At 39.2% G+C, this 12,744-nt stretch overlaps 1 protein-coding gene across 1 annotated transcript in view; it reads left to right on the top strand.

The window, feature by feature from the left end:
• Positions 1–330: 330 nt before the first annotated feature.
• OLFM3 (olfactomedin 3) overlaps positions 331–12,744 on the top strand; it is a 56,261-nt gene continuing 43,847 nt past the window's right edge. Inside the window, exon 1 of the mRNA XM_015636552.2 lies at positions 331–615. Within this exon, the coding sequence (XP_015492038.1) occupies positions 547–615 (69 nt within the window). The 5' untranslated portion in view covers positions 331–546. The remainder of the gene's footprint in view (positions 616–12,744) is intronic.

Raw genomic sequence — 12,744 nt, forward strand, 5'->3', positions numbered from 1 at the left:
GCTATCCCGCTGCCAGGTGCGGGATCAGGCGCTGACCTCCGGCCGGGTGCGGGATCAGCCGCTATCCCGCGGACGGGAGCGGGGTCGGTGGGGCCGCCCCTCACAGGGGACACCGCGCCCCGCAGCGGCCCGGCCACGCCTCCCCTCAGCCCGCGGCCGCCGCCCGGAGCCCCCGCGCCCCCCGCCCGCGCGCCCTCCCGACAGCGCTGATGTCACATCCGCCGCCCGCTCCCGCACCCGTCCAGCCGCGCTGGCTCCGCCGTCTCCCGGGCCCAAACTTTTGTGGTGGGCTGGCCGGGGGGAGGGGAGGGGCGGGGTGGGACGGGGCCGTGGAGCCGCTCCACCAGCTCGGGCAGCGCCATCCTCGCCCGCCCTCCCCGCGCCGAGGCTGCCCGCGGAATGAGCGTCCCCCGGGCGGCTGCCGCTGCCGCCTCCACTCGGGCTCCGGCGGGCGGGCGGAGAGCGCGGCTGCCGGCGCGGTCGCTGCGGCGGGAGCGGAGTGAATGACCGAGAGGAGCGGCGCGGAGAGGCAGCCCCGGGATCAGGATGCGGGCGCCCGCCGGCATTCTCAACCTCTTGCTGCTGTCCTTGCTGGCCGGCCTCGATCCCTCCAAGGTAGGAGCCGGTCGGGCGCAAGTTCGGAGCGGCGGAGCCTGCCCGCACAGGGCGTATGCGGTAGCGGGCGATGCGCCAGATGGCTCCGGGGGGAGGCGGTTGCGTGTCCTTGGCTGTCCGAATAGCCAGGAGGGAGAGGAGCGCTGTCGGGAGCGGCTGGCCCCGGTTGCCGGCCCGGGAGGGGGGCGCGGTGCCCAGTGCGGACGCCGTGCAGCGGGGCCCTGGGCTCGGGCGCGCAGGGCAGGGCAGGGTAGGGCTCCCCCGCACCCCGCAGCTGCCCACGGCGGCAGCCCTCGCTCGCAGGAGCTGAGCTGTGACCGCCGCAGAGGGACGGGGCTGCCGTGCCCGGTCTCTGTCCAGCGCGAACCAGCCGCCAGCCAGCCCGCTCCAGCCAAGGAGGCGTTTCTGGCGCTCGGTGACTGCAGCAGCTCTGGGGAAGCGGCGAGGCGCTGGAAGCAGGGATCGGCAGCCTCCGACTGGAAATGAATTTGTTTAGAGTGAAACTGGAGGCGTCACGTGAAGACACTGAATTCAGTACTGTAGCCACGCTCCGGGCTGCTGCAGTTCTGTTATTTACAAACGTATTCAAGTCACCAAGAGATCGAGGCTGAAATTGAAATAATTATAAAAGTAAACAATAGGTTTTAGCCACTCAGCCTGGCTGGTGAAGGGGATTTCAGATTAAGTTATTTAGAAAACCAGAATTGCACTCTACCACTTACAAGCAGTAATGACTGAAAGCCCCCAGGTTTGCAGATGTCTGTAGAGCTGTATTTTACAGATGTAGAACATGTCTCATTTGTCATTTTTTTTTGTGGCATACAGTCTTGTAACTGTGAGCATTCTAAAAACGTGACAAGAGGAAACATTGCTGTAGTATTGCAGTCCATTACCAGCAGCACTCCGTGCCGTGTTGCCACAATTTATATTGCATGGTGGTGAATGTCATATTAGTGATACCAGTTAGGTATCAGACAACCATGTGAGGCAATGCTCAGCTCTTCTCGCAGGTTTTTAACTTAAAATAAAAATATTCATCTGTAAGTATATAAATATGAATGTCCAACAATATGGAAGGGATGCTCCTCTCCAAAAACAAAAACAGAACCTAAAAAGCAATTCTGTGGAAATCTGATTTACGGCTGCAGTATTCTGACTGCTTTTCAATAAGTAAGATACAGTGACAACTTAGAAAAGCAGGAGGTGATAAAGGATTAATAACATTACCTAAGAAATCAGTTCTATTAAATAAGAGTTATTTGAAAGTCTGAGGTATTGCCATGTCTGTAAGTGTAAGGAGACTCATCAGGCAGTGCACACATGGGAGTTTCACATCTGTGTGAATAGAAGCACATGGGCTCATTAGAACTACAGGTTTCCACAGACTCATTTTCTTTATTTTTCTGTCTTCTGTTACACTTAGCAAGATCTACTAAAGAGACTGCATAAAAGCAGGAAAAGCAAATTTATCATTCTCTGTCCAGAGAAGAGTAAAACCGCTAATGAAGCAAACGGATCTGGCAGAACAATTTTTTTTAGTTCAGACCCAAAAATATCACTGGGAAAAAATGTTCCAGTTTTTGTCTCTGTCACCGTCCAGCACTGAAAAACAGGATGAGGCACTGGAATGAAATGGCACAAATGAACTTTGGAAACTTTGCTTCTAGCCCTTTTTGCTGTGGCATGCTGTGCAGAGGGCATGAAAATGGCCTTTTATTTATCACTCTGTGTGACATTTTCAGCGATGATCAGATGTTCTTTCCAGGCTCCTTTGACTTTGTCATAGGTCAGGAATAAAAAAGCCCAAGAGTCCTTAAGATTGCATTTTAATTAGAAATCTGTTTTTTATTAAAGCTCATTGGGTTTTCATAAATCAAAAAAAAGTGAGATCAAGTGGATCGTATACCACATTAAACATAAAATGGCAAACAGTAATTTAATTTTTATTATGAACAATATATTTCATATTACTGTGGAAAATTATATATGTAAAATTTTTAACAATGTTTTTCTAGCAAAAAAGTACAAGTTCTGACTGAACACACTTCAGAAATGGAACTAGTGCTCAATTATTTATCTTGCTTTATGCTAAATTGAAATAGAATAATAATTTCCTGCCCTACAGGTTGGGAAGCAAATCTGTGATACAAACTTAATTGTAGGAAACAAGGGGATGGTAAATTCTTTCTTTTCCAGAAAGAATTATGCAGTATGCTCATGCCTAGAAGGACAGCATTCTATGTGCCCTTGACACTCACAAACTATTTACCTTATGGAGATGAATCATAACAGATATTTCTGGTATACACAATACATTCCTAGTCATGCCCTAGATATTTTTCAGGTAATTATTTATTTTATTGATCAACTATTTTAAAATAATGCCTTGGGGCATAAGAAAAATCTTTAATTTAGTACCAGGCTATCACTGAGTCGAGACTGCTGTCTTCAGGCACTCTTATTATGACAGAGATGTTGTGCTCAACTTACTTGCTGATAGTAAAGTGCTTAAGTATCGCCATCTTATGGTAACATATGTAACAAAAATGTATATATAGTTTATTCCCCAATCTCTGAAACACTAAGATTTTATTTCAGTCATAGTAATTTATTGCCCATGCTTTTGAATTCTTTCTTTCAAACTTGATATAAACTACTGTTCAACTCTAGAAATTCTTCTCTAATTCTTCTCTAACTGGAAGGCAGCTCACTCATGATAAATTTTAACACAGTGCTAATTACTGAATTTCAATTGAAGATACTTATTAAATATTCTATTTTTTTACTTTATTCTATTTTTTCTCTGTTTTTACATAGGAAAATGTTAAAAAAAATTATCCACAATAATATATTTTATTAAAGATTTATTTCCAGCAGGGTGGTTAGACATTCAGCAGAAAGCCAGCTACAGTGAAAGGATTTGGATAGAAAATATTTCTTTCTCCTACTCATAAGTGCAGTATCTTGAAAGAAGGAAGTATCCAGTACTAGGAAGTTTCTAAGAGTTACTGCTAGATGGCATCTCTGTGCTGCTTTTCTCCACCTGGAGTTTTCTGTAATGACCTTCACAGTATGTAAAGTGGACTTGTTTTATAAGGGTTGCTTTGCTGACCATCATTTGATAATCACAGTGGTACAGCCAACACACACACACACAACAACAACACACACAACAATTTTGTAGTGTGATAAACCTGCTCCACATGGAAATCAATCTCAGTGTTTTTCGAAGTCTAGATGACATTTTGTAAGTTTAATTTTGTAAATCTAAATAGATCTGATAAATACGTTCATGTTTCAGTGCAGTTAATGACCTTTAGGCCTTTAAATTTTATAATGGCTTTATATCCTACATCTATTTTTTTTCATTGTTTGAATTTTTCAAAAAAATATTTCAGAAAATGACTGCCAAGTACAATTCCAGACAGAAACTAAGTACAGTATTTATAAGGACAGTCACAAAAAGGAACTGTGATTTCTATTCATTGCACGGGATAATAGGATGGTTTGGAATATTAACATTGAAAAACAAAAGCTGGTTCGAAATCAGTCATCTGTTTTTGAATGCTTGAACTTTGCATCTTTGGAATGGCTGTGTTTCTAGATTTTAAAAACCTGTGATTTTCTCACATAATCAGACTATACAAATAGTCACTAAAATCTTTATTTTTCCCAGATTTCAAGAACTTGTCACTAGGAAGAGTGCACTGCTTTAGTGCTGGTTAGGAATACAAATTAATTTATCCCTATTGTAACAATTCATAAGAATACTATGTACAGCAAAGGGTTACCACAATACACTATTCTACTGAAAATATGACTCACAGGAGTACAATACACTGCTAAATTAAATCTCATTACCTACTTGGAAATTAACTTACATTGTTTCCTATGGTATTAGTAGTTATTCAGTATGAAAATCATTCATAATTATTTAACCTCCAAGGTTTAAGAATGCTTTAAATCATTAATTGCTGACTGGTCAAGTCTCATTTGGTGTCTGCTCTCCCATTTCTGAGGAACATGACTTCATAGCCATTGAACAGCATCCTTTTACTATCAATGTGCCCTGGGCTCTCTCCCAGGTGTCATTCCATATATTTTACTCTAGTAACTTCAGTCAATATGTTAAGACCTAAGACTGTAGTTAACACTTCTTGTTCTTCCTGCAGTAATCAATACAGTGCCTTCTAACCTTTCAGTCCTGGGGAAAAAAGGATGCTTCATGTATTTCTGCTTTATCTATGCTCAATTACATACATTCACTGTTACATTATATAAAATAACAGAATCCACTACATCATTTAAGTAACATATATTAAGATATTGGAAAAACACATGAGTGACATGTACATGAGTGCTAACTCCCCTGTTACTATCTGATAACACATGGTCTTTAAGGGCTTTTTAAAACTGTTGATGCTATGGGAAGAGGTCTTTTATTTTTTTTCCTCTGTTTAAAAACTGATTCCTTTGTTGCTCATGACTGTTATGACTTCTACTTGTTTGAATGCCCTAAAAACCAGTTATATATGTTATATAAAATCTCAAAAAATACAAATACACAGATAGACATATCCTCACAGGAAACAATTATTTTTCCAGTAGAGGCATACTGCCTTCAGGTAACCAGGCTTTCACCTTTCTTCTATGCTTGGCCAAGTCATGAGCCAGTGAAAAAGAATAAATTCACTGAGTCTGCAAAGAAGAAAAAGCTGAAGCAGAGAAGGTAACCATCAGGAACAAGAAATGCAGTATTGAAGCTATTAAAACAACATCAGCTCTAAAAATGGTGTTTTTAGTTGGCTGCAGATTTAACACAGTTGTGTTAAAATTGCAGGTTTGAATACGTGAAATTCATAAGGGACCTATTAAGAAATGAATACGGACTCTTCTGAGAGGGTCCAGTGTATTTGGGGCACTGAAATCCCCTTTTTCAAGACTTCAGTATGGCAAAAACGATTCAGGGCATCATTTAGGCATCACTTAGTGAATCTTGACTGAAAGCCAGGGAAAATTCAAAAGCGTTCTGTAAATCTTTGCAGCAGGAGTGTGGAACAAGTCCTCTCAAGGACCATCTTTCACTAGAACGGCAATCTGTCCTACTGTCTCACTCCACAAGGCAGCAGATTTCTTGTCTAGGACCAAATCTAGAGAAAGCAAAGACTTTGTGTACCTGGGTATGAGTACAAAATTCTTCTTGTGAGAATTCAGAAACAGTGAAAAAGTAACTTTATTTTCAGAATTTCAGAACTTCCTGGATTTACCCAGAATTCCAGATCATTTCTGTTATTCACGTGTTTTTAAACCAAGATATGTGACCCAAGCACATGGTTCTATCCACATTAATCATTCCACTGAAGAACCTAGCCAGCAGAGATTTTAGCGCTCTAAGGCAGTTTGAAAACAGATACACAGTACCAATATGTATTATTATTAAAAGTATTTTGAAATTTATCTGGGACATGACCTCTTATGTTACAGCATTACTTCCAAAATTCAGTGACACTTCACTGTAAGCATGGACTGCAGCTTCCAATTTTTCCCTTAGTGACTCAAAGAAAACTAACCTTATTTCAGCAGCATTGTGTAGTAGAACACTTGAAACTATTTCAAAAGCATTACTATTTTTATTGTCTTTGTTTTAATTCCTGATATTAAGGGGCTTTAAAGTCTAGATTTGATTTTATTTGGAATTGAAGAATTCATATTTTTTGTCTTAAACAAAACAAAATGCAAAATAACAAGGTCCTCTCTATATATTGTTTTATCTTCATTCCATCCTGTTTGGAATTGAACTAAAAGATTTTTTAATAAAAAGGAAAATAACTGATGTATCCGATAAAAATGGTTAGTACTGTTTGTCTACTTAGGTGCATGTTGTCTAAAATTGTATGATCTCTAGTCTTCATCTTTACTGGCCAGCTTCTAAAGATGGTTTCCTAATAACTACTTTTTCTGACAGCAGGACTGATTCATACCAATTAACTGAATACACCACAAAATGGTGTGCCTGCTTAGGGAAGGAAACAGAGCATGAAATACTGGTAATACAAGCAGCTGACACTGAGACCTGTATCAATGGATACAGGAGTGTACACAGTAATTTGCATAAACTGAAAGGTTCATGGTGGAATACTTTCCTTTCCTTCTGTGCTATGCTGCCTTCAGCTTCATGATAATGGTTTGCACATCAGAAAAGCTAAAGAAACAACCAAGTATATTTTTCATAAGTCAGTCAACAGTCTTAAATTGGAATTTGAGTTATAGCCAAAATAAGATTCAATCCCAGGCATATGGATATGGCATTTTGTAAATTCCTACCTTGCTGCTTCTGCAGCTATGTCTTTTCACAAGAAAGAACATTTTATGTAATTACTCATAAAATATGCAGTGCTCTTTATTTAAAACATTTTTTTCCTCAGGAGGAATTAAACAAACTTTAATATTCTGACCTCTTCTGAGCCTTTTTCAGACTTATAAATGACTTAAGTAACTAACTTAAAGCAGCCCCAGATAACACAAATGCAGTGTTTTTCATCCTGCATTCCCCTGAAGAACAGTCATCTGTCTGCTGGCACTGCCTTCTAACCAAACAAATCCTTGTAACTGTTATTTAATGATTCTCTTTACTTGTTTCACTGAAAAGGGTGTATCAGTCAGCTTAGCAACAGCCTAAGCAAATTCTGAGCACAAATAGCCCTAGTCACTGCTACAGTTTTGGGAAACAGTGTTTGTGTTTGTACCCTTCTCCAGTAACCCATAAGGGGGCAACCAGAACAACTGGAAAAAAAGAACTCCGTTATCAGCGAGAACTGAGTGAACTCTCTTATTAAGGGCCACTCATAATATGGTGAATATTGTTCTTAAATTATTGGGGCAAGTTATTAAAAAATAGTTTATAAAGATTTTCATGGACTTCCTTTCATAGAATCAAAGCTAGAGGAATATACTTCAGAATGTGTTCCAGTGTGTCCCTTTCAAAGAGACAACTAAGCACATAAGTTTTCCATGTATGAAATTGTAAATGCTATTTGACTGGACTCAGTTTTAAAACAGATACACAGATTTACACAAATATGAACTTCATTTAGATGCAGTTAGAATACATTAATACTTGTGCTGACAGCAAATATTATTGATCTGAGATCTCATAAACACAAACCTATCATACCCTTCCTTACTGATATTAAATGTGGTTGTTCAGTCTCAGCCTCCCTACTACAATTATTTTCTCATATTCCTTTTGTATAACCTTCTACATATTATTCAAACTATTCTGTCTTCTTAAAATAAGACTGTGCATTTTCAATATATGGTATTGGGATGTTTTTCCCAAGAAAATACGTAGAAGGCAGTGTAGTTGTATCAAACTATTGTACTGGGTAACCAACAGTAAACAGAGTAGATGATGGTACAAAAAATGTAGATCCAGTTCTGAAACCAAGTGGGTGACAGGTTTGCATTTATAATGAGATCTCAGATCAATATTGTTTGCTGTGATCACAGTTGTTTCTGGGCACCTGCATAAAGAATATAGAGATGCATGTCAGGCAGAGTCACCTAAATACAAAGACTGCTGCGCACCTTCTTTTTGTCCTGTCTCTGAATACAAGCACAACTATCAAAAAACTGAAAACATGTTAGCAATCTCCCATGAGAATCAGCTTTAGCCACAAGCAAAGAGGATGGTCTCCTGCATTTTTGACTTTTTAAAGCCTCAAGCTTACTTCTGACTCTAACGTAGAGGGTAATCCTACTGCCACCTCTGTTTGCCACATAACAGGCAGGAATTTACTGACTTTTAGATACCTCCTCAGTCTCCAACTAAAATTTTGCAAGTGCTCTTGCTTTTCTTTGTGATTAATGTTGATATTAAAATCATATGGACTTTAATATTCAACAGTATGTACGTGTAGTAACGTGTGCAGTTAAACTAGATATGCAAAAATGTAGCTGGAAAGGCAGGTGAATACACTGGAAGCTGGCCCTGACAAATACACTGAAACTAGTGTATGCAAAGAATTAAACAAGTTCCTCTAAGGTAGGAGGGCATGTAAATAGTAGGAGTGGCTATGTCTTTACCCTTCTACTGAATTTTCATTTAAAACACCTGAAGTTACACATGCACCACATAATCCTACATTCTTTGATGTAATAGGTTCACTTATGACATCAAAAAATCTGTCAGCTGTGACTCATACAAGGTTAAATAGCTGATTTGCATTCTAATATTTTTCAAGAGAAATTTTATTAAAATAATTTTTAATGACCTTCTGCTATACTAGTTGTGCAGACGCTGCTAAAATAAATACTTCCATATAAGCTGATGATACAGATATATATTTCTACCTTGTTTCCTTTCCATACATCTTGCTGTGATCAGCAGTCTGTCCAGCGCAATTCAGGAAGCTCAGATTTCTGTGCTGTAGTTGTTTTTTGCTGATCTTTGCCCTCTGGACTTGCATTTTCATAGAAATAGTCTGCTGCTGAAGTTAAAGTCAGTGAATGTGAATATCTTCACTGTGGTGATAGAATAAAATAAGCGTATCCAAAGTTACGGGTTCTGGACTTGCATTTACATATGGTACCCTGCTTTAGATGGTTGCTGTTATCCTTATCTGGAGTGGATGTTGCTGTTCCCATTCTGTGAGATCTCACAACAGCAGCAATGTTCCTTTCTTTCATTAAAACAGCAAAATACAACTTCAGCCTACACACACACACACACATATATATAGTTCCCCTCTTACTTGTCAATGACAAAAAGCATGCATCTGAATAAAATTTTTAATGGAAGTATTTACTGAATCAGTGTTCTCAGAATGCCCCATTTATATAGACCATGGTGTTTATCTTTTTTAGAGACAAGTGGTCTTTCTAATCTCAAGCACTCAGAAGAAAAACTTTATTGGCTAAACACTCAGTCATTATTAAAAGTATTTAATGAAGCAATAACTTGGTTTTGTGAGCACCACCAGAAACTAGATTTTCTCATTTTAGAGCAGGCAGAGAAGTAGTTTCTTGTCCCCAAAATACCTTTATTTATACTTCAGTCAATGAAGCTTTCCCCCTCTTCCTCCTCCTGCTCTGAGCTTTAGAGAGCAGCACACGAGGATGACCACAAATGCCACTCATCTGTTCTTCCAATTCCTTCAACATCATCTGTGTGTGCAGGGATGTACAGGCAGATCTGTTCCTCTGCTTGTTAGACTAGGCAGTAAAATTATCCTGGAGGATATGATGCACAAGGAGAAGGACTGTGTTTGCTCCATTTAAGTTTCTTCCAGCCTGAATGAGAAGTGAAGAAACATTCTTCCTTTGGAGATTTCAAAAGGAAAAGAAGAAGGAATCACATCAGGCTTCTCTGGTGTCTCTGATAAGGCCACTGTACAAGAAACCACCAGGCAATACGGAGAGCTTGGAATTTTAATTTTCTGAGAAAATGAAGGAAAAGGGATTTTCATAGATATGTTATACTGGCAGTAGTTGAAGTATTCAAATTTTCCCAGTTCTAGATTTGTCAAGTGTGCAAGCTACACTAATGGCTAGGATTGCCACTGTTGTTTATAAGCAAAAATTTACCAAGATACTATTTGCATTCATATTACATTCACTGGTGTTTTCAGGAATAAAATTAATCACTGTTGCTAGTAGTTCTATCCCATTTAGAAATAGCTCAGAAATTAAATAAGTTTAAGACTGATGAGGACAGTGGGTCCATGTCTGTACAAGGGACATGACCCTTGTTGAGACCCTGAAAGCAATTCATGTTTTCTCATGTGGTTCCCCAAATCACTTTCTAAATGGATGGTAAGAGTGATGCTGATTACAGAAAAATGTGCCTCATAAGCCCTAACTTCCCAGTTCTGTTAAACAGACACAAAACTGCATCTTCTTCTGAATTTTCCCAAACCACATGCAATTAGGTATCATCCAACAGTCACATTCCTGTTCTCATTAGCATTCTTGGATATATGCTACTTATATTTTGTGATTTTCTGGTTTTAGTAGGATCTAATACTTAAGAATGACTGATGTTACCTTTTCATTTTCTAGTCTCTCTAGGCCCTTACCTTCAGAAACTATTCTTTTAGGCCAATATTTTTGTGTTGAATTATCACTCTTTGTCTATCCATTGTCATAAATGTCTTAAGTTCTAATGACTTATTGTATTATGTCATCATTAGTTTCCCAAACTGAGGCACATCTTTTGAAACTAATAAATGGGATATTTTTTTCTATTCTAGTATTTCTGCTTCCTCTGCAAAAAATCTGCTATCATTAGCTAATTTAATACCAAGGTCCTTAGGCTTCTACTTTTTTCTCTCTCCAAAATGCTGATTGTTATTCTGTACCCACACACTTCTTGTTTGCAATCTTGGAACGCTTTCTGACTAGACATGTCCCTTAGAGATCCCCCTAACAGCTAGGGATTTGCGTTTGCCGTTCAGTTTTCTTTAGAGGATGGCTTCTGTTTCCAGGAATCTTTTTTATACTTTTTGACTTTGAAAGATTAAGAGTTTTTCTAAGTTTTGACAGATTCCTTCTGTATTATTTCATATGCTGAATTTTGTTACTTTTTTTTTTTCTTTAATAATAACTGATATTAATTCCTCTGAGCTACAAATAAGATGGCAAGAATGCCAAGCCTAATTCGTTGTTTACCTAGGAAAAATAACCCAGACTTACAACAACTCACATGATTATGGTTTGTGCCTCATGTATGTTTGATTTTACTTAAAAGCATATAACAGACAGATCTAGTGACTTGTTTATTGGACTGGAAAGACTTTCAGCTATCCTTCCCTTTCAGCTATCCTTCCAAGGGCACATATCCAAATTCTAGATCAGTTCCTCCAATTAGTATCAGCTTAATTACAATGCTTCATGTCAGGCATTGGGCAGGGTGGGAAGTGGAGGCAGAGAGGGTAAAGACCCTACCACAGCCTTAAGGAGCCATTTTTTATATATTTCTTATTTTGGGAAGGCCTTATATAACACAAGTCTGTTTGAATAAAGTATTGACTGTAACGTGAGGAATTAATGATCAGCCCACCTACCACCATCAACTTAAACATTAGGTAAGGAAATATTTTTAATAATCTACTTGGTTATTTTAATTTTATTTTGAAAATAATATCCAGTCAGCCAAGTCATATTTGGAGATCAGTCATATGTCTTCAGAGTCTCTGCATTTTCCACTGAACACTTTGAATTCAGAACATTTTAAAGCTGGCAACAGCCTCTTAGAGACATCTTCACAACAAAGCATGTCCTCCCCATTTCCAGTCAGTAGGGCTTTGCACTTCTGTTTTCATTAGGACCAGTGTGCTCAGACCCACAGACACTGATACTGGGGGAATTCTTGCCTGAGTGACAATGCTGATTCCACAGTGTGCATGAGTGCCATGGTGGCCATTCATTACAAGATTCTACTTGGAGATCAACTTCCTTCAGGAGTCACTGGCTGAAAGACCAAAGATAACACTGAAAGTAATGGGAAATTCAAAACAAATGCCTGACTGTGGATGCAGGCTATGCCACTGCTGACACTGAAAAGTGAGCTCTAAATCCAACTCAAAGCTATATGCAAGACCACCTGCACTGTGTCCCTTGAGACAACAGCTGTTGTCACAAGGCACCAAAATGGTTTGGTTTGAATTGTGCCATTTAGAACAATATATACATTATAAAAATGCACAAGATAGGAGCCTTACAGGATAAAATGTAAAGTCTACCTCAAATGAACAGGCTGTGAAACTGAGTTTGTGATAAAAAAAAGGATGAAAGTAATAAGCTAAATAGTGATGCATTGTGAAGAATGTATTAGGTACTCTGAAAAATGGAAACAGGCGTAGAAAGGGAAGATAACAAGAAGTCCAGATGATAAAATGAGGGGTTAAAATAAATAATTCTACTGGGAACAGCCTGGAAACACCAAAAATGGAAATATCTGAAAAAATTTGCTAATACCTGAAGACAATAAAAGCACTCACCTATTAATAAAAATAAGCCTAATAGTATCCAAGTAGATTGGGACTGTGATATATTTCATTAAAAAATACACTGCTGAGTACCTGAAGAAAGGCCTCTGGCTATACCTCTCTCTGCCCATCCATCATTTGT

Source organism: Parus major, chromosome 8 (assembly GCF_001522545.3).
Source record: "Parus major isolate Abel chromosome 8, Parus_major1.1, whole genome shotgun sequence".
Taxonomy (NCBI): domain Eukaryota; kingdom Metazoa; phylum Chordata; class Aves; order Passeriformes; family Paridae; genus Parus; species Parus major.